The 22,641-nt window shown below is 42.2% G+C and overlaps 1 protein-coding gene and 1 pseudogene across 2 annotated transcripts in view; both read left to right on the forward strand.

Moving 5' to 3' along the window:
- Positions 1–1,174: 1,174 nt before the first annotated feature.
- On the forward strand, positions 1,175–17,855 carry LOC311039632 (perforin-1-like; annotated as a pseudogene). Its single transcript has 14 exons — positions 1,175–1,560; positions 8,648–8,828; positions 9,172–9,245; positions 9,460–9,505; positions 9,614–9,750; positions 13,261–13,404; positions 13,553–13,633; positions 13,729–13,922; positions 14,511–14,641; positions 14,695–14,800; positions 15,417–15,510; positions 15,894–16,075; positions 17,569–17,629; positions 17,814–17,855. The product of its transcript is annotated as a perforin-1-like (transcript).
- A 4,429-nt stretch (positions 17,856–22,284) lies between these two features.
- Positions 22,285–22,641, forward strand: part of ttll12 (tubulin tyrosine ligase-like family, member 12) — a 41,100-nt gene continuing 40,743 nt past the window's right edge. The window contains exon 1 of the mRNA XM_084050003.1: positions 22,285–22,472. Coding sequence (XP_083906129.1) covers positions 22,320–22,472 — 153 coding nt within the window. The 5' untranslated portion in view covers positions 22,285–22,319. The remainder of the gene's footprint in view (positions 22,473–22,641) is intronic.

A 22,641-nucleotide genomic window follows, 5' to 3' on the forward strand; every position in this document is an offset into this window, starting at 1 on the left:
GTTTAGTGATTTCCAACGAGTGCTTCCAAACTCCAACACTCCATGCTGCTCAATGTTTTGCCACTCATTCTAGATGAGGGGGCGTGTCCCGGTGGAAAAGTGACGCATGTGCATACTCTCTATTACTTTTGTTCAATTGAAGAAAGTTACAGAGCATGACTTTAATTGTATCCAGCTGTTTTTCTATACAAATGAATGGAAATGGAACAATTATGTATCAAATTGCCATCACACGATTATGTATAATTGTGACATAACTAATAACAAGCAAAACGAAGAAGATTAATCCACGCTCTGTGTGTGTGTGTGTCCTTTAGGTTGCCGAAGAAGCTACAACAGAGGCTGTTCAAGCCTGAATGCGTTGAAGGCATGAAGATAGGAGATCTGAGAGTACAGATGGAAGGGGAGATGAAAGCCTTCCTGGACACGGAGCTCTATGCCATCATATCGGCTGACATACTGACACTGTGTAAGAACACTATCACACTGACACTGTGTGATTGACTGATGTACTTTATTTAGTAAGACATGAGAAACAGTACATGGAAGTACAATTCACAATACAAGGTCTACTAAACTGGATAACTCATAAAAGCACTAAGCTTGTTTAAAATGAGTTCCCACGCACACGATTGGTGGAACATGAGCTACTGCATAATCACACGGGTGAATGAAATCATGATTCCACCACTGACTATTACATTTAGTATTAATTCATGTTTATTACAAGGACCTTAGTATGATGTGTATCCCATGTTTGTGTACATACATTATTTAGGCTATTTGTAACAGTGACTCAGATTCACTGACAAAGCCATCCTGATTGGCTGTGCCAATCATACAGCATTTGCCATTACTAAACCATCCAATGAGAACTGCCTTTACAATGCTGTCCAATATATTTACTTACTTCAAATCAAATTGCTGGTAATGGCTGTCCAATAACTGTCAACGTTACAAAGCTGTCCAATCAGAATCACCATTACAACACTATCCAATCAGAATGATGAATTAGTTTAGTTGATGATTAGTTGTTGTTTTTTTAGGTAATTTTCCGGAGGAGGAGGAGATGGACGTTGAAAGACTTGAGGAAGATAAGAGTAGTGAGGAAGATGAGGTGGGAGAGGAGGAGGAGGAGGAAGATGAGGTGGGAGAGGAGGAAGAGGAGGAGGAGATGGACGTTGAAAGACTTGAGGTCATCCTTGAGGAAGAGGAAGATAAGAGTAGTGAGGAAGATGAGGTGGGAGAGGAGGAGGAGGAGGAAGATGAGGGGGTGGAGGTAAGGGAAGACCAGGTGGTCGTGGAGGAAGAGGAAGGAACAAATAGTGAGGAAGATGAGGTTGGAGAGGAGGAGGAGGAGGAGGAGGAGGAGGAGGAAGGAGACGATCAGAACGAGTCTGTCGACCAAGTTGTCAACCCTGAGGAGGATGATGATGGAGAGGAGGAAGAGGATGGTGATGAGAAGGAGGAGCTCATTACAGAGGAGGAGGAGCTCATTACAGAGGAGGAGGAGCTCACTACATACATAACAGACAGTGAGCAGGACAGTGATATTAATCAGTGATATTAATGTGAGACTTTAGCGTGTTGAGGGACCGATCGTTGTTCATATATTTGTTCCAGCACATTTTCTATGAACATTATTCTTGTATGCGTTTTATATAATGAATAATAATAAATAAAGCAGATGAAAACAGCCATTGGCACCTTTTTATTCTTGCCTTCAAACCTCCTAGTTACAACATACATTTAGTTTATGGTTGGAAGCCAAAACTTATTTTGCACAGAGCATCATCCAATGTGAAGCCCTTACTTTATGCTTCTACTTTACTACTGTATATTATGGTGTGTTTGTATTGGGCAGTGTTGTCTTTTACATCCACAAGAATGTGAATACATATGAATACGTCTAAAACACTTTCAAGGTGAACTTGGTGTTGCTGCTGCATTCAGATGCAGGAATTACAGAAACCTCACTTTATTTACTGTAGTGGTTCTCAACGTGTGGTCCAGGAACCCTCAGGCGTTCCAAAGGGACATGTCTGTAAGTCTGACTGTACAACACCCTTGTGGGTCCATTTGGTTCCATTTGTACACTCAGAGTTATGAGGGTCCTTGAAACTAAAATGTTTGAGAACCACTGATTTACTGCATGCATGGCTGCATTAGAACAGCCTGGATAATTCTGCTTTGCTGTTTAGATGATATTTAGAGACACTAGGGTTTTGTTAACAATATTCACTTACAATCACACATTTGACCATTTACGTATACATGTTTTGTTGGATTAATTTGTACTACTATTACAGTTGTTTAGTATACTCTCCTGGATGTTTGTACTATATTCTCTTTTTTGATGTAAAAATACAACTTGTGTTTGTAAATAGGAGAATGTTCATCATGGTTTCTCAGAATTCACAGAATTGGTAGGGATAAAAGGCTTGTAAAAATGCAAATGTTTCACCATTACATAGCGTTTCTATGTGTTTGAGTACTACATGACCAGCATTTACATTGAGCTTGTGGTGCAAAACAATGGTTCTTTGCAGAAAACGTGAGTCGAGCAAAAGAGCCTCAACAAGATAGATATTCCATATGAATTTCCTGGTAGAATGGAAACCCAGCAGTACTGGGGGGTCCCTGAGGACCACTTTTAAAGTTCTCAGACAATAGTTCTATCTCGGGGTGCATTGACGAGGGGGACGAGAAGGTGTACAGAAATCTGGTGGAGAACTTTGTGGATGGAGTGATGAGAAACGCCTGCAGCTGAATGTCAGCAAGACAACGGTTTTGATGGACTTCTGGAGGAGGAAAGAGCCCCCCCCACCCCTAGCTGTCACCATGCAGGGGTTAAGGTGGTCCGGTCCTATAGGGTTCTGGGGGTCTACATTGACAGCTGTAGCAATACACTGTATAGTTCTATGTTTAGTCCCCCCCCCCCCCCCCCTCTCTCTCATTCACACTCTCTGGGTCTCTTTCCCAGGCCTCTTCCACCCAGCTCACCACTTGTTCAAAAGGAAGATGGACAGTTGGACACCAGTGAAGATGATAGATCTGTCAACACTCATTACAAACACTTTATTAAAAGATCTACACCATGAATTTAAAACATATATTTAATATGTAATATATTGTTTATGTCCCTCAAACGTTTTTCAAAAGGTTTGAGCCTAAATCAAGCCTCAGATATACTCATTCCAACTAACTTATCTCTGGATTATAAAGCACTTTCACCTGAAATACCACATTGTCCTGTTTGGCACGGGGCGCTATTGAGCCAGTTTGTATGCATGTCATCTCCTGGTTCTGTGTGGAAAAAGTAAAAAAAAGAGAAAAAAACATTTAAAAAATATAGCTGCAAGCAGCGATAATATGGGGCCAGGAGAGAGAAAGAGAAATGATAATTCCTTTAACAGCTATGGCCACCCCTGAGAGAGAGAGAGAGAGAGAGAGAGAGAGAGAGAGAGAGAGAGAGAGAGAGAGAGAGAGAGAGAGAGAGAGAGAGAGAAATGGAATAGATTGAAGAGACAGAGACATGGAAACGGAATACATTGAAGAGAAAGACATGGAAAATATTGAAGAGAGAGAGCCATGGAAACGGAATAGATTGAGTCATGTTTTTTGCATTTCAACTTAAATGAGTCTGCATCAAGTGAGGCTTGAACCGGCAACCTTACGGTCATGAAGCACTCTTAGGTAGCTGCAACACTACCTATAGTGCTATATCTTTGTCCAGGCTGATGTTGTCTGTTGAGGATCACAAACTCTTGCCTTCTGTCATGACCCAAGCCCCTGTTTCACTAACACTAAGATCACTCGTTCACAAACCATTTACCAATGAAGAAATTGTACATCTCCTCAAAACCAAAATTAGTGAAAGTAGCCGATCTACAAGCTCACAAACCATTAAAAGTTGTCAGATTGTACATTGGCTATTTTCACAATGAAGTATGTTATACATTGAAAAAACATACTCTCATTGCTATCTGAAAAGTTGTGAGATTGTAGATCAGCTGTATGTAAAAAACACTCAATTAAGTATTTCATGTTATCTTTAACAATTGCAGATGTATTCATTGATAGTCATGCTGTGTGAAATGCAACTTAGATGAAGTCTGCACCAAGTGAGGCTTGAACTGGTGACCTTCAGGTTGTGGGGCACACATTTAAGCGAGAAGCCACCAACAGACAAGAACCTGTGAAAAAGGAGATCACACAGATCATACAGTTTCACGCAAATAGCTGAAAAATCCTGGGTTTAAGTGTTTTTCAAACTGCTCAAGATTGCGGACAATCTAAGGGCGGTGCTTACTGGTCAACGTGATAGATGTGTTCCTCATTAGTCAAGGCACATGTGTAAGCAGGTCTAATGGCTGTCGGCCAAACGAGGCATGACTTTTGCCTGTTTAAAGTTTCAATTTTCAAAAAATTGCTATAGCGCCCCCGTTTGACCAATTGGAGTAAGATTGGTTTCAGTGATATTTGGAATGGCCCTTTACATTTCTGCAAAGTTTCAAAGAATGGTAAGTCTGCATGTATGTGTTAGGGGCAGATGAATAATTGTCATAAAACTGCAATATTCATTGGCTCATTAAAGCTTCATTTTTTCACTTATGGAAGATATTTTGCAAACGTTTTTTGCTATAGGTCCAAAGTTCATGTGTAAAAAGTTTCGTGCAGATTACTCAAAAATCCCAGGAGGAGATAGGTTTTAACTGTTTTTCATATAATTCAAAATGGTGGGAGATCTAAAGGTCAGAGGTCAAAAGTCAGAGTGTGAAAGTTGTTCAGCATGAGGAGACGCATGTGTGCATCGAAGTTTCATGGCTGTAGGTGAAACAGGGCATGAGTTGTACCTGTTCAAAGTTGTCATTTTCAACTGAGTGCTATAGCGCCACCTTTTGACGAAAGATTGTGAGATTTATTTTTTGATCGTTTTTCATGACCATCTACCATATGGCCAAGTTTCATAAAAAGCGACTGCACGGTTCAGCCAGAACTGGCAAAAACGGCAGAAGAAGAAGAAGAAGAAGAAGAAACGGAATAATGCCAATAACAATATGGGTCCATGCTGGAAGCCTGGCCCCATAAAAACACTTCTGTCCTTGTCACTGCGTTAGTGAATCCTGGTTGGTGGGGACTGGTGTTACTCATCACGGTCAAACTCCTCACTGTCTCAGGTAAAAAGAAGCAGCTGGAGTATGTCCCCTTTCGTGACGGGCCTCTATTTCTCTCTTCCTCCTCTTATACATCTCTTTCTGTTTCTTATTCACATTGGTGGGTTGTCTAATGGCTGATGTCTGTTTCCAGCAGTGTCCATTTTGGGGCCCGTCAGTGAAATGCTGGCCATCTGAGAAGGGAGTGTTTTTCTGGCCTTCTCCCCCTATTTAAGCAGAGTCTGCTCAGAGAGTTCACACCATGCGCCCCCATGGCCTTTTGTGTTAAATTGTTTGGTTGCTTCCTTTTTTCATCCACAACCTCACAATACACACACTACACTACACTACACTACTGATTACTGACACTTACCTGTGTACTTTATATAATTATTATGAGGATGATGATGATGATTATTATTATATTGTCATGACTTTTGTTATCTGTCATGTAAAGCCTCAACCACTTTATGTAAAATGATGAATATGATGATAACTCTGGAAAAAAAGAAAATAATAATAATTTAAACTTTAGCCAAGAATAGCAGATCAGATCTACAAGCTTGTAGATCAGCTATTTTTGGCAAAGAGGCATAGGTGTAGAGGGAAAATATAGGAGACCACGTAAACAAAAAATGTTGAATCTGGAACACAATTTTATACGTTATAGAGGAGGTCCCTGCTTCATCTCTCTCTCAGCTAGGGGGGTCCTTGGCCTGAAAACGTTGAAGACCCCTGCTACAGACCATTTCAGACCATTTTATCACGTCTTGAATGAGACACACAGTGAAACCCTCAGTTGTTTAACTTGGTTTCAAGTTCAACCGAACCCCCAACCAACCTCCACCTTTTCAAAGGTGCGTCACAAATAAAATGGTCTGCTCTGCAAATGCTGCTGCAAATGTAGCTCCATAAAGAACCTCTCACTCCGCTATACAGGAGTGAGAGGTTCTTTATGGAGCTACTGCAAATGCTGCTGCAAATGCTGCGACTCCACTGCCCCCTGGTGTCTGCTGCTAACTTCCGGGAACTATTGAGAGGCTCCTTGATCCGAAAATTGCTGTAAACAAAAGCATTCCATTGAAGTGGACGCCACTCTGGGGTGCAGTCATGGATCCGAGCCCAGCCAAATAATTAACACAAACATGTTCATTCAACAATCTAGACGGGGAGGAGGACCATAAGGTGATGTGCTAAAGGTAATCAGTCCAGTAAACATCGCCTAAAACAAAAATAATGCTGTAATAAATGTCAAGGAATAAAGTATAGACTACATACAACACAAAGAAAACGTCGTCAGTAGCCTAAGCTCTTCTGAGTCAACCAGGGATAAGAAGATAGTTATTCCATCATGATAGATAAACCCCAGGATACAAACAGGATAGGTGGGCACTAGGAAGAGTGGGCACCTCAGTGTTAAATTTTCCCCAAAATGTTAAATAATAAAGTATTTGGATTTAAAAAATAAATAAAGTAAAGTATACATGATTAGAACATGCTTAAACATTCGACATTTAAGGTCTAATATTTCTACAATTGCTACAAATTGCTACAAAACCTGTATATCCAGTCATTTTGGGGCATAAACAAGAAGTTGAAGGCTAAAATTAAGTCTCATAATGATGTACCGTTCATGTTCACATCATGTATACTTATAGCCATGGTTCATGTTTCAGGGCTAGTATACTTTACATTACTTAAGACCATTTTTCAAATATTTTATTTTTTATATTGTATGTTTTGGACAAAATGTTGCCAATTTTACATCGAGGTGCCCAGGTGTCCCTAGTGCCCACCTATAGACCCCTTAACAGACGACGTCACACTGATAAGAACCAGTATGCGTGCAACCAGTATGCGCTAAATGAAACCCATTCTATCAGGTCTCGCCAGGACGTGCCACACTAGCCAACACACAAGAGGGGGTTGGGGTGTGCTGAAACTAGCGCACCCCGAAACAACAGGTTGGAAATTGATTGCGTGAAACAATCACCTGCGCATCCAGTCTCAATGTTAGTAAACAATTAATTGGTCTATCCTGTATCCGAATAAAAAAGAATGAGTCTCTGGTGAAGCACGACTAACACGAATATACATAGTCTCAAAGATGAAATCCATGAAAATTGAAACAAGATGAAACATTACATTTGTGTCCATTGTAACTATGCAGATGTGCAAAAATACTGGAACTACCAATACCTGCTCCTACATTACATTTAGTTTCTGACAGTACTGTTAAAATAGGCCTATTGTTATTCGGTCTACAAATGTTGAAGTAGGCTAATGTAGTAGCTAGGAAAACATCCCACACTGAAAAGGTGTGTGTGTGTGTGTGTGTGTGTGTGTGTGTGTGTGTGTGTGTGTGTGTAAAAATACATTTAAAAACTTTGTTTTCTTTTTCAAAAATATAGAAATATATTAACTACTTCTTCTGGGGACCCCCCCCCCCCCCCCCCCCAAGGATCCCTGGGGGTCCCCGGACCCCACTTTGAGAACCAATGATATACTGTAAATGCAGTATGTACTGTATATATATAATATATCAACCCTGTCTGGTGGAAACCAGACAGAAGTCCAAAACTTTTCAGAATTCAAAAGCATCAAAAGTAGCAGATCTACAAATGAGCTTGTAGATCTGCTACTTTTGATGCTTTTGTGTGACGCTGTAGTATGATCAAGTAGGGCGTTAATTTGCGAGATAGCAACTATATATTTATGGATGCTTGAATGAATGAATGATTTATTTTCGTGTCCGGCTGCCTTTACACAGCCCATCCCTTACGGGATTATTCAGACACATTAAACAATTTTTTCCAGTGCCAACATGCTGACACAAAAAATAAAATAAATAAATAAACAATAAATAATAATAAACAAAATAAATGAGAGAGAGAGAGAGAGAGAGAGAGAGAGAGAGAGAGAGAGAGAGAGAGAGAGAGAGAGAGAGAGAGAGAGAGAGAGAGAGAGAGAGAGAGAGAGAGAGAGAGAGAGAGAGAGAGAGAGAGAGAGAGAGATGTTTAGCTTAGACAATACAGTGAACTGAAATATTGTATTTTCAATAAAGAACTCAAAAGGTTAGGGGTGAGAACAAGTTGGTATGATCCATCACAGTGCAACTATGCATAAGTTTCATGTGTCCTTCGGTTCCAGGCTTTATGGATAAAATTTGAAATTGCGAATGTATGGTTATCAAATCAATATTTAACTAAATCATTATCCAGGGACAGACCTACATGTATTTTGTCACATAGAATTCTTCTTAAATCATGATAAAATGGGCAGTACAATAGAAAGTGGGTTTCATCCTCCACTTCACCAAGGTCAATATACAACTATTTGAAGTCTCTTATCTGCTAAACATCTTCCTTTTGCAGCCCAGTCATCATGTCCTCCACCTTAACCACCACCACCCTCCTCCTCCACCTGCGTCTCCTCCTCGTCCTCCTCCTGTCTCACGTCTGCTGCTGGTCCCAGCCTTGCCGTCCCCATAGGGGGCGCCGTGAGTGTACGTTGGCTCCCTTTGTGCCGGGCTACAGTCTGGCCGGGGAGGGCTTCGACGTGACCACGCTGCGACGTAAGGGAGCCTACGTGATCGACGTGAAGACGTACCTCAAGTCGGATGGCAACTGTAGTCTCTACTGCAACCCCCTGCAAGGTGGCACACTGCAGAAGGTGATCGTATATCTTACTTATAATAACATTGGCATACATTAAACCTGAGAAAGGCGAGCACTCGTCAGTTGTAGTTCACCGGTCACCTGTATCAGGTGCACGGTTCTGGTAGAAACGGTATCTTTGAAAAGATCACCTGCTTTTTAGGATCTCTTTTTTTATTGTGTATAGCCCCAGCAGCAGATCATCACTCACGTACTTTCGGCTAACGTCCTTCCTCAACGGGAATTTACATTGAGGAAGGCCGTTGGCCCATACACATGCAGTACCGCATGTACAGTATACACGATTACAGTGTCTTTATATCCAACATAAAGGTTGGATATGTCTTGTCTTGTCTTAGGTGCCATTGTCCGTAGTAGACTGGCGCTCCAATAGTCACTGTACTCTCCACAGCAGTAGCCACACTTCAGTCAGGTAAGATGTGTCACAAGGTTTACCTCAATCAGAGCACACTCTTTCAACGTATTGTCACGTGTCACGTGAGGCTTGACCAATGTTAGCTTGGCCGAGGGGGGGGGGGGACGGAAAGTGAAAACATAGTCTCCTGGCGGAGACAATGAACATTTTGAAAGTGATTCCATTTACAGAAGGTTATTTGTTTTTCCCTTTTCTGCAATTGTCTCCCCAGCTCAGTGGTTCAAGCTTACACCAGTCATGAGAGTGATGACTGGAAGGTAGGGTACATGTCCCAGTGTGCCTCCACATGTCCTTATCTACAGTATTACCCTATTCTTTATATTATGGTATCATATCTTTTATATTATATATCATTGTTTTGCCAGCTTGGCCTAGACTATGAGACGTTTTCTAAACTGGAGGTGGGTGGATCACGTTCAAAAGTGGCTCAGTTCGCTACAGCCAGGAGCAGAGAGGACCGGTACTCCTTCAGCATCCACAGGCTCAGCTGTAGCCACTACAGGTCAGAGCTGTTTTTAGCGGTGCCAACCGCTCTACACTTGACTTTGTCCGTATGTCCGTCCGTCCGTCCGTCCGTCCGTCCGTATGAGCCTGACGGCAAAGAAGAAACACATACACAGTGATGTTGCTAGGTTTTCAATGTAATGGGTCCTGGGATGCAAGGGTGGTCTTTTAGATGGGTCCCAGGGACATTTTATGAGTCCCACAAATTCACACCCTACGTGGTGCCCGGTGCTTGGACCCGGTTTTGTCAACGGGGGGGGGGGGGGTTCAGTGCCGACCCGTTCCTGCTTTTCAAGACCGATACCGATATATATACATATATTAAAAAATCATAAATATATTTTTTCATATCTATATGAATCTGTAGTATTAGCACACCTTATGGTAAGAAATACTAGTAGTGGACAACAGGTGGATTTAACATACCTTTGACCAATAGAATACATTTAATCATATAACCTTTTAATCGTTATATTTTATTTTGTATTATTTATGAATGTAGAATTTATTTTTACTATTTATTGTGTAGCAATAAAAGACTGAAAACACTGGCTTACAGTGGAATTATTGGCAACTAAAGAAATAGGAATTCAAGAAATAATGAAGACAAATACTGACAATGCCTATGAACATTGGCTTGCAGTTATTGCACATAGCCAACATGCAATAATAATATTAAGCTTGTCATTGAGAAAGGAAAATAAAGTTGTCTTTTTGAGGAAAAGTGGAACCTTATAAGTCACTTTAAGTTTAGCATGAGGGAGAGGGTCTACCCTCTTCAGGGAATTAATTGATATGATATCTCTAGGCTACAGAAAACATTCAGTTGGCTATTAAACATACACAAGACACAGACGATAGACAACCGGTTACTTACAGCTGCCATTAATTAGTGCTTTTGATTGCCTTTGTGGTCAAATCAGGGTCAAATGCATAGGCTCAACGAGCCATCGTTAACCTGCTAATGTTACACAGCTGATTGGCAACATTAATCCACCACATCACTCTGATGTCCAAGCAAGTTGGAGAACACTCTAAAATCGGGGATTTTACTTTGGCTGGTCAATTTAAGATGACAATAGCAACAAAGGTTAGTAGTAGACCTGTATGTATGATGATCAGTTATTATTCCAGACAGTGGTCTATCCAAGACGTTTTAACACGTTTAAGACCAGGTCTCAACCAGCTCCTCATGCCGTCTCTCTCTCTCTGTGTGTGGGGAGGGGAGGGGCTGTGCTGCTGCTGTGCGAGAGTCTCCACACAACGTCTAACCGAGTTATACTTCTCTAGTACAACGGTGTCTAACCGGAGAGTTATACTTCTCCACACACGGTGTCTAACCGAGAGTCCAGGGCTCCATGCAGATCACAGCTGACAAATATTATCGGAGCTATTATTAATGTTATCGGTTTTATCGGGATGATGTCATAAATCCTGATATCAGACCAATAATTATCGGGCTGATACTTATCGTGCACTACTAATTTTACCGCGAATTATTTTTATATTTTTCTGTGTTGTTGGTGAAAACTCTAGTGCGTCCCATGGACGCAACTGCGGTGTCACGAATGCGTCCTTTCGCAATATGGTGCGTCAGAGACGCAGGACGCAGGCCTACGAGCATCTCTGCATACAAACACACGCACACACACACACACACACACACACACACACACACACACACACACACACACACACACACACACACACACACACACAGCCTTGGACATTGCCTATGCCATCTCTCCTCTCTTTGGCCACACGTGCCACTGCTTATCAAAGAGGGGTCCAGGGACCCCCAATGATGTTATGTCCGTCCGCCCGTTTATAGCACGGGATTTCAAACAGCTATAACTCCAGTTCGCAGCATGCCACCAAGTCCTAATTTGATATGTCGACTTAGACGAGCATGAATTGCTGAAGTTATCAAAGCAGGCGCCAGGGACCCCCCCCCCGTAAGTTATGTCCGTCCGCCCGTTTGAGCACGGGATGTCCGTGGAAGCACGGGATGAGCACAGGATTTTAAACAGCTATAACTCCAGTTTGCAGCATGCCACCAAGTCCACATTTGGTATGTGGACTTAGACCACCAATAGGCACGAGCATGCATTGATGAAGTTATCAAAGAGGGGTCCAGGGACCCCCAGCGCCCGTATGAGCACGGGATGAGCACGGGATTTTAAACAGCTATAACTCCAGTTTGCAGCATGCCACCAAGTCCACATTTGGTATGTGGACTTAGACCACCAATAGGGACCAGCATGAATTGCTGAAGCCCCGCCCCCTCTGTCTTCCCATTGGCTGGCCTTCAAACAGCCATAACTCAAGTTCGCAGCATGCTATGGAGTACAAATTTTGTACATGGACTAAAGCCAGCAATAGGGACTAACTGTCATTACTTAAGCCCCGCCCCCTCTGTCTGCCCATTGGCTGGCCTTTAAACAGCCATCATTCCAGTTTGCAGCATGCTACCAAGTACAGATTTGGTAAGTGGACTCAGACCACCAATAGGGACGAACTGAAATGAGTTAAGGCCCGCCCCAAAGGCACCGCTTCCTTCACACAGGGTGTGATTTTATAAATCTATGTTAAACTTTGGTTAGAACCTTGGCCATGATGTACGTCCACATAGTTGTGTAGTATGGTTGGAACCGGTCTCAAAATCACATTTAACACAAACAAACGTCAACAAAGAAGATTCTGACAATGTATATAAAACAAACACCTATTTCACCTGCTGCAGTTGTCGTTGCTCACTAGAGAAAGTTCACCAAAGACGAATGCAGCCAATCGTTACTTTCCTCGTACCAAGTTAATCATTTTGGTTATAAGCCCACTTGTTTGATGTATGATGAAAGAGCAATTTAAAATGTTCGGTTTGTTTCCAGTGGGGAACGAACGGCACACACGTAAATCCCGGCCACTACATTTGATTGGGTAAAGCGTGACCTGCTTCCTGATCTGATGGCACGCCCACTTGTAGCCAATGTGCATGGGTTGTCAACACGGCCTCCGACAGATTCAAACGCAGAGCAGAATCTGTTCTTGAGATATTAGTAGCGCCTAGACTCTGGAATGCCCTTCCTCGTGGCCTGAGAGCTGCAGTCGGTGTCTGTGGATATTTTTAAGAATCAGCTAAAAACACTATACTGTTTCAACATGCTTTTGGGTAATGTCATTGAGCTTCTCAAGGTGTGAAATGTGTCTGCCGTTTTGTTTTCTCTGAGATGCATCGTGGTTTTGTTCTGTTTCTTATCGTTTGAATGTTTCTTGTTGTTTTTATTTCTGTTGTATGTAAAGCACTTTGTGAGTTCTCTCTGTGAAAAGTGCTATACAAATAACATTTACTTACTTGCTTACTTGTCTTTAATTCCTACAGAATCGCAATATTTGTATACTTTATATGATGCCCATGACATGTATGTACTGTAGTTTCAAGTCATTGGAGATGAGTCCACGTCAAGTCGCAAGTCCTGACGTCCTTGTTGTTTTGTTTTGTTGTGTGTAGTTACCGTGTGTCAAACAGAGCAGCCCTCAGCGCTGAGTTTCAGAAGGATCTGGCCAGGCTTCCCAGGGAGTTCAGCTTTTCAACCAGGGCCCAGTACAGTACAGACGTTTCATAGATACATACGGGACACACTACATCCGCCAGGTTCTCTCTCACTCACTCACTCACTCACTCACTCACTCACTCACTCACTCACTCACACACACTGTACACACACACACACACACATCTGAAATTAGAAACGGGAATGCTTTTGGCATGATGGTGTCATATGCCTCATACTTCAATTCAGGTTTACCTTGGAGGACGGTACAGGAGAGTTAGTGCCATACGTACCTGCTTGTCTACCCTGAGTGGATTCGCCATATCCCAGGTACCTACATCATATTACCCCCCCCCCACACACACACACACGCACACACGCACATATAACAGTTTCTTTATCTCCAGGTGGAGTCCTGCTTGAAGCTGGGTCTCACCGTGGGCTTTGGAACGTGCGCATTTCCCAGCAGTAGGACGACCTGTTCCAAGATCCTCAACAACCAGCATGTCTCTACGCACTACAGCGGCGGCCTGCACCAGCACTTCTCGGAGGTGACGGGGGGCCGCGGCTGGACGGGTCAGCTGTCCCTCACGCGAAACGATTCCGCGGGCTACAACAGGTCAGTGTTGATTTTGTCGACTAAAATTATGACGAAAAATGTTGGTCGACTACCTTTTTTCACTGCAGAAAACTAAATAAAAACGAAATAAAAACTAACCTATGATGACTAAAACTAAGACAAAATATATTGACAATTTCATCAACAAATAAAAACTAGACTAAAATGTTAGGGGGGACTAGTGGAGACGAGATCCAGTAGAACTGGAGTCGAGATCCAGTAGAACTGGAGTCATTTTATGTTTGGTTGCGCTCGGGTGTTGCGCTCTGAAAATAGCAGATCTACAAGCTCACAACGCGTCGTGCTGCGACGCGTTGTGAGCTTGTAGATCTGCTATTTTCAGCATGCAACCGAGTGTAAAATCAGCCATTACGACGCCATCAAGGCACCGCCAAAAAGCATTTTAGTCGACTAAATCAACTGTAGATTTAGTCGACTACAATCTTATGATATTTAGTCGACTAAAACTAGACAAAAACTAAAACATTTCAGATGACTAAAATATGACTAAACCTAAATGGAATTTTATTGAAAAGACTATGACTAAAACTACATAAAAAAATTCTGTCAAAATCAACACTGGCACAGGTGGCTGACCACCCTCAAGGACCACCCCGACGTCATCAAGTACTCCCTGCAGCCGCTGCACCTGCTGGTACGAGACGCGCATCAGCACGCTGGGCTGAAGGCCGCCATCGAGCAGTACTTGAAGGAGAGAGGTATCTCCCAGTCGTCCAGCTCGCCGTCCTGTGGCAACGGGCACCCTAACCTAACCTGGCCTCTAACTGTTGTCCTCGAAAGGCCTGGCGGGGGACACTGGAGGTGACCATCGTCAGAGCCTGGAGACTGTACGGAGACGTAGGGGGCACGACTGGCGCGTGAGTACAGCCAAGAGCATGAGTGAGAAGAGGATGCATGCATGGAGGATGGATGGATATACATAACTGGACAGACAGACAGTCAGACAGACAGTCAGACAGACAGTCAGTCATTCATTCAGGAAATTCAGTGGCCAAAGGCAGCAACGCCAGTTAGAACACAGGGCAGGTAGATACAGAAGAAAAAGTAGATGCAGCTACAGGTTAGTGACACGATAACTATTAACTCATTCACTGCCAGAGTAAATAAATAAAAAAACAGCCACTGCCAGCGTCTTTGAGCATTTTTACTAACCTTTCAAGAGCATTTCTCTGCTTCCATCGGGGGGGTGGGAAGTGTGTCACCGCCGACCCTCCGTTTTTAGTTATTGGCTGTTGAATATGTCTTGTTCTCGCCAAAAACGCAGAAAAAAACAAGGAAGCAGAGAAAATATTATTTTTCTAAATCTTTTAACATTAGATCAGATGGGTTGGGTTTGTTGTGATCGTGTTATTTCCGGGTATACTCTTCTCCGGAAGTCATAGGATCACTCATAGGTTGGCGAAGAGCGCCATCTAGCGTAAACACTGAACACACAAATGTGACATGTTTTCACTGTCCCATGTTTTTTTTCAGGTATGTTAAGCTATGGTACGGCTCCATCTACCACAGGACCTGGATGATTGTATCTAACGATCCCCGTTGGGACGCTCGCTATGACCTGGGCGAGGTAAATAAATACATATCTATATTGAGCATTTCAAAATGTCATAATTATGAAATGTGTACCCGCACTGAATCTGGAAAATCACATAAGTCCTTATCTTTATGAAGCAAACTTTGGATCATGTTGTATGTGGCACAAGCTTATATAAGATTATTTAGATTAAACACGCATGCGTGGAAAACGGCTTGATGATGGTCATGGCATGTTTGACTGCAGATTTGCACAAATTGTCAAGATTTAAAAAAAATAGCAGATCTACATAGCGCGGCACTCGGTGCCGCCCTATGAGCTTGTAGATCTGCTATTGAATAGCCAAAGAAATAAACAAAAATGACACAGATGCGTCTTAATGGGTTAATTCGACTTTCAACTGATTTGTTTTCAAGGTGGACACACACGGTGGGGTGAAGGTTGAGGTCTGGGACGATGACATGTACCAAGACGACCGCCTGGGAGCGTGTGTGAAGAACCTGAAACAGGGAACCCACAGACATAAGTGCTCTACAACGTCAGGAGGCGTCGAGTTCATCGTCAAGCTCACCTGTGACAACCATCTGACGGGGAGCAGGTGTGATCAGTACAAACCATCTCCAAGATGACACGCACACGCAGGGACGTGCACAGATAGACTCTAGGTGGTGCTAGAGCACCTGCCCTTTGCCCTCTTGACCAGAAGTGCCCTTTTGAAAAAAGGGCACAGCAGGGTTCTTCAACAGGGGTCCGGGACCCCTAGGGGGTCCTCAGAGTTACTACAGGGGGTCCGCCAAATCTTTATGTGATATGATTTTTCTTTTTACCATAACCACTCGAAACCTAGCATCCCTTTTCTGAGGAGAACTTTAGCCAAAAATAGCAGATCTACAAGCCCACAACGGCTCGCGCTGCGAGGCGTTGTGGGCTTGTAGATCGGCTATTTTTGGCAAAGAGGTATAGGTGTACAGGGAAAAAAGAGCAGACCAAGTAAACAAAAAAAGTATAATTTACTTGAGCACCTGCCCCTCAAAATGTCTGTGCACGCCACTGCGCACACGCACACACACAGTTAATGAATTGTCATATAAGGTTTCTCTCTGCCCTTCGGTTTTCCCTCTCTCTCTTATCTTATCTGTGTACAAATACCCCAAAAAATAATTGTGTTAACTTTTAATCTATATTGTTATCTTTTTCCTTTTGTTTTGTTGCCTACTCTGCTCACGACATACAGTACCTCAGTCATGAAGGGAATTTCCTTTCTTTTTCATTGCCGTTTATGTTTTTATCATATTATGAACAAAAAGAACAAAACCACTTAGATAGAAATAATGCAAATAAAGATAATCGGAAGAAAACAAATATTTAAGCACATGAAAAAATAATAAAGCATTTTTCTTTTACCAAATACCCATATCCTAATAATATCCTCAAGGCTGTTGTATATAAAATATTTGTTTTCCTTCCCTTGCATTTTGTATGCAGTAGGCACCCGTTGTGTTGTCCATCTTTTATATAATAAATGATTTTCCAGGGTAAATTATTCCTTTGTTACCATTCATCCGACCCACCACCAATTCAAAGGAGGAATTATCGGTCATCAGCTTAACCCATTAAGACCGGGAATGCATGTATCATTTTCAGATTTCTTTGGCTATTCAAAAATAGCAGATCTATGTGTCTATATAGCGCGGCACCAAGTGCCACGCTATAAGCTTGTAGATATGCTATTTTTTTTAAAGTTCTGAAAATGTATGCAAATCTTTGAATATATATATATTTTTAAAGCGAACATTTGTAACTCAAATGTTTTGAGTTTGCTTCTGGAGGGGTCCCTGGAACAAAATATTTTAACAAAAGTTTGCTTTAAAATATCTGTATTTTTGGCGAGACATGCTATTTTCAACGGCGTATGACACGTGAACGGGAGGTCGCCATGACATTTCATTTTAGCGGAAGCACAGTGAAACCCTCCGTGATTAGCAACCATCAGGGGATCGATCATACTGGAGATAAATATTCTGTGATTTTCTTTAATGAATCATCAAAGCTCATTGTGCTAGATTCTCTCGACTTCCTCTTTGACCCCAGACACATGGTAAAACACCTCGACCTGATAGAACTGCAGGCTTTAGGGACCTTTGAAAACAGGGTGAGTCAATGGAAATATATACTTAAATATTACAACAATGGAAATAGTCTGATTACATTTGTGTTTTAATACATTTTGTAACAATGAGAATCTTCTGTCTGTGGGTCCAGCGGAGTAGTTTAGTAGCCTCTTATTTGAGGGTGGAAAAGCTGTTTTCTCGTTGGCATTTGCTAAATCTCCTCAGTGTGTTATGATCCTACACCGTGACGATCCTGATGTGGTCTGAGGGGGGGCTTGAGCACCTGCCCTTTCGCCCCTATATATATATAAATAAATAATCAATGAATGAAAAACAACATCTGGCAAATAATAATACTTCTACTATTGACCGATCAATCTGAAAATGCACATGGACATTGACTACTGGCAATATGCTGGGAGTGATAAAACCAATTATTCATTTTTTATTTGCATTTTCGGTAGTCGCGGCCCTCGCAAGCTATGCAATCTAGTTTTGGTCCCATAGCCAGAACAGACGGTAGGTGGACGGTAGTTTCGCTGATGAGCTGCTGTTAGTCAATCAGTTTCACTATCACCTTTCATGTGACGTCACTGTGTCAGATGAAAGGTTAAAGGGCAAGACCACTTTAGTAGAGGTTTGGGTTGTGTAGTTACCTTGCCATGGTGTAAAAATAATTGCTCCATTGATTAGAAATTGATAATTCAAAATATGCTCCTCATTGACATACATTGTACGGTAAAACAGCTCTCAAAGGTACTATTTTAGCACATAAACAAACAAAAACAAAGATGATTCAGACAATATAGAACATCACCAAACCCAGTACTGTTTTTTTTTTTTATATACAAATGTTAACTTCCTGTTGATTTTGCTATTTTCATTAAGAAGAAAACCCGGACTGGATTTACGGATCCGGATCCGGATCTTCAAATAGTAAAATCAGCAGGAAGTTAACATTTTTATAAAAATCACACCCTGTGTGAAGGAAGCGGTGCCTTTGGGGCGGGGCTTAACTCATTTCAGTTCGTCCCTATTGGTGGTCTGAGTCCACTTACCAAATGTGTACTTGGTAGCATGCTGCAAACTGGAATGATGGCTGTTTAAAGGCCAGCCAATGGGCAGACAGAGGGGGCGGGGCTTAAGTAATTACAGTTCGTCCCTATTGGTGGTTTTAGTCCATGTACAAAATTTGTACTCCGTAGCATGCTGCAAACTTGAGTTATGGCTGGTTAAAGGCCAGCCAATGGGAAGACAGAGGGGGCGGGTCTTCAGCAATTTGTGCTCGTCCCGTATTGGTGCTCTAAGTCCACATACCAAATTTGGACTTGGTGGCATGCTGCAAACTGAAGTTATAGCTGTTTAAAATCCCGTGCTCAACCCGTGCTTAAACGGGCGGACGGACATAACATATACGCTGGGGGTCCCTGGACCCCTCTTTGACAACCAGTGGCACGTGTGGCCAATGAGAGGAGAGATGGCATAGGCAATCTCCAAGTCCGTGTGTGTGTGTGTGTGTGTGTGTGTGTGTGTGTGTGTGTGTGTTTGTGTGTGTGTGTGTGTGTGTGTGTGTGTGTGTGTGTGTGTGTGTGTGTGTGTGTGTGTGTGTGTGTGTGTGTGTGTGTGTGTGTGTGTGTGTGCGTGCGTGTGTTTGTATGTGTTGCTTCTTTGCCGTGCTCATCCCGGGCTCATACGGACGGACAGACGGACAGACACACAGACACGGAGTAAAAGCCAAGTGTAGAGCGGTTGGCACCGCTAAAAAAATAAACAGTACTGGGTTTGGTGATGCTCTATATTGTCTGAATCAACTTTGTTTGTGTTGGTTTACGGGCTAAAAGAGTGACTTTGAAAGCTGTTTCAGCATACAATGTAAGTCAATGAGGCAAAAGCATATTTTGAATCATCAATTTCTAATCAATGGAGCCATTATTTTTTATTTCTTGCACACCTTTGGAGTTACATCATGGGAAGGTAACTACACAACCCAAACCTCTACCAAAGTGGCCTTGCCCTTTAAAGGTGAACTGAACTGACTGACAACTGACCTCCGACAGAGTTCTGAGATTAATTTGTTTGATACTCCCTCTCCCATACATGAATTTATAATTTTACACTTAAAGCAGCACTATGTAACTTTCCTCTTCTGCCCCGGATTCCTGCGCAAGTGCTGACATTTTTACCATTGAGCTAGAGCCTGCCTGCTTGCTCGGGGGATAAATCACTCATAACTGGGTCACAGCTGATGGGATCTGCACTTTTTAGCGGTGCCAACCGCTCAACGTTTGACTTTGTCTGCGTGTCCGTCCGTATGTCCGTCCGTTTGTGTGAGCACGGGATGAGCACGGCAAAGAAGCAAACAGCTATAACTTCAGTTTGCAGCATGCCACCAAGTCCAAATTTGGTATGTGGACTTAGACCACCAATAGGGACGAGCATGAATTGATGACGTTATCAAAGAGGGGTCCAGGGACCCCCAGCGCCCGTATGAGCACGGGATGAGCACGGGATTTTAAACAGCTATAACTCCAGTTTGCAGCATGCCACCAAGTCCACATTTGGTATGTGGACTTAGACCACCAATAGGCACGAGCATGAATTGATGAAGTTATCAAAGAGGGGTCCAGGGACCCCCAGCGCCTGTATGAGCACGGGATGAGCACGGGATTTTAAACAGCTATAACTCCAGTTTGCAGCATGCCACCAAGTCCACATTTGGTATGTGGACTTAGACCACCAATAGGGACCAGCATGAATTGCTGAAGCCCCGCCCCCTCTGTCTTCCCATTGGCTGGCCTTCAAACAGCCATAACTGAAGTTCGCAGCATGCTATGGAGTACAAATTTTGTACATGGACTAAAGCCAGTAATAGGGACTAACTGTCATTACTTAAGCCCCGCCCCCTCTGTCTGCCCATTGGCTGGGCTTTAAACAGCCATCATTCCAGTTTGCAGCATGCTACCAAGTACAAATTTTGAGGCAAGATATGTTTATTACAATTTACAACTTTTTTCTTGCCAACAAAACACAATTACATTTTATGGAATTCCACTTTATTTTTAATGTTATCATGTGAAACAAAACATTCATTGTTCGTTATTGTTTTAAAATGTGTGAAGGATAAGATGGGTAAGGTTTTAAGTCAAAATGTTCATCTGCTACAGACGTTTACGCGCTGTAATTGTGAGCCTATTTCTTGTTATTGGATGAACAGTGCCATGATTTTGTACTTTTTATTGTTGTGTTTGTCTATGGTGTTGACATTACTCCTCAGTCAGACCCATAGACTGGTCAGACCAGACCACCTAAAATATGTGAGTCTTCCCTGTGTATTCGGCAAACTTCTGTGTCAAACAGGCAAATAGAATACATTGTATATTATTGTTTGTCTTTAAATGTCTTGATGAATTGACTACACAGGACCACAATGGAAACAAGTCCATAGGGCTTTTTGTGTTATCCTTTTAACAATCATGGTAAAGTCGTACCTCTGTACTATTTGCAAACTGTTAATAAAGCATTCAATCAATCAAAAATAAAGAGTAATTCCTTGAAAAGCTGTCACAGATGCAACACATTTTGAACTTGTAGATCTCCTATTTTTGGCACTTGACACCATTTAGCCTACAAAAAAGTACTGTATAAATAAAATAGCACTGGGTGAAATTATTTCCCATACAAGCTAGGGGTCCGCACCAAACATATCAATTTCGGGGGTCCTTGACATGAAAATGTCTGAGAACCATTCATTTATGTAAACGGATATAACACATGTTATGGTCCTTTAAACTCAATCCCCCACAGTGCAGTGCGCACACAGCTGTCAGTCGTGTTGCCATGTCTGCTTATTATAAGCGACTTTGGGCTTGTGGGCTTGTTTTTTCTGTAAAGTTGCTTGTAAATATTGGTAGTTGCTGGTGTTTTGGGCTTGTTGTTTCTAAAGTGTGGTTGCTTATTTGGGCTTGTTTCTGAAGTGTAGTTGCTTATTTGGGCTCGTTTCTAAAGTGTATTTGCTTATTTGGGCTTGTTTCTAAAGTGTATTTGCTTATTTGGGCTTGTTTCTAAGTGTAGTTGTTTATTTGGGCTTGTTTCTAAAGTGTAGTTGATTATGTGGGCTTGTTTCTAAAGTGTAGTTGTTTATTTGGGCTTGTTTCTAAAGTGTAGTTGTTTATTTGGGCTTGTTTCTAAAGTGTAGTTGTTTATTTGGGCTTGTTTCTAAAGTGTATTTGGGCTTGTTTCTTAAGTGTAGTTGTTTCCTAATGTTGTTTAAACCAGTGGTCCTTAAACATTTTCATGATCAATGACCCCCAAAATGTACCGGGGGTATTTATCTTTTAACAGAGTAGATGTTATTTCCTGTGTTCTGATGAATTTTTATCAGGCTTGTTTTACTAGCATTGGAAAATAATGGGTACATTTTGAAATTTAAATAAATTGATTTGATGACTGAAAGACCCATTTTAAATAATAACCATTCATTACATCAACAGAGTAGATGTAATTTCCTGTGTTCTGGTGAATTTTGTGAGTTTGATACCAAATCAAGGAGAAATCCAGGAGAAATGTCCAGAATGAAATGTGGTTGAAATCAAGGAGACTCCTGCAGAATCCAGGAGGGTTGGCAGTCCTGACCTGGGTCAGGGTGCTTGTTTCTCTCGCAAAATCTGGCAACACTGCACACTTCCTCGGAGTCGCTCCTTCTGGCCACACGTGAAAATATACAAGTTGACAATGATGACAACAACAAACTCTGCTACAGTTATGAATGGAGATGAGGAGGACGAGGCGTTTAACGCGTTCCTGGCTCTGCACGTCGCGTCACTGCGGGCCTCTAAAGTACCTCCAATTTACTGGAAGAGTCTCTACTATAAGATTATCAACGAGGTCTGGATTCTTTCTGCTGGCTAACTTGCTATCATGAAATGCAGCTTGTGTTTCCATTTCGCTCTGCAGTTTTAATATCCGGTTTAGAGCGGATACGGAAACTGTTTGTGTAGGTCTTTGGAAATTACCGGATATTATAGGCGGACTTTATACCAGATACTAGCACTGA

This window comes from Gymnoscopelus microlampas, assembly GCF_963454915.1.
Source record: "Gymnoscopelus microlampas genome assembly, chromosome: 23".
Classification (NCBI taxonomy): domain Eukaryota; kingdom Metazoa; phylum Chordata; class Actinopteri; order Myctophiformes; family Myctophidae; genus Gymnoscopelus; species Gymnoscopelus microlampas.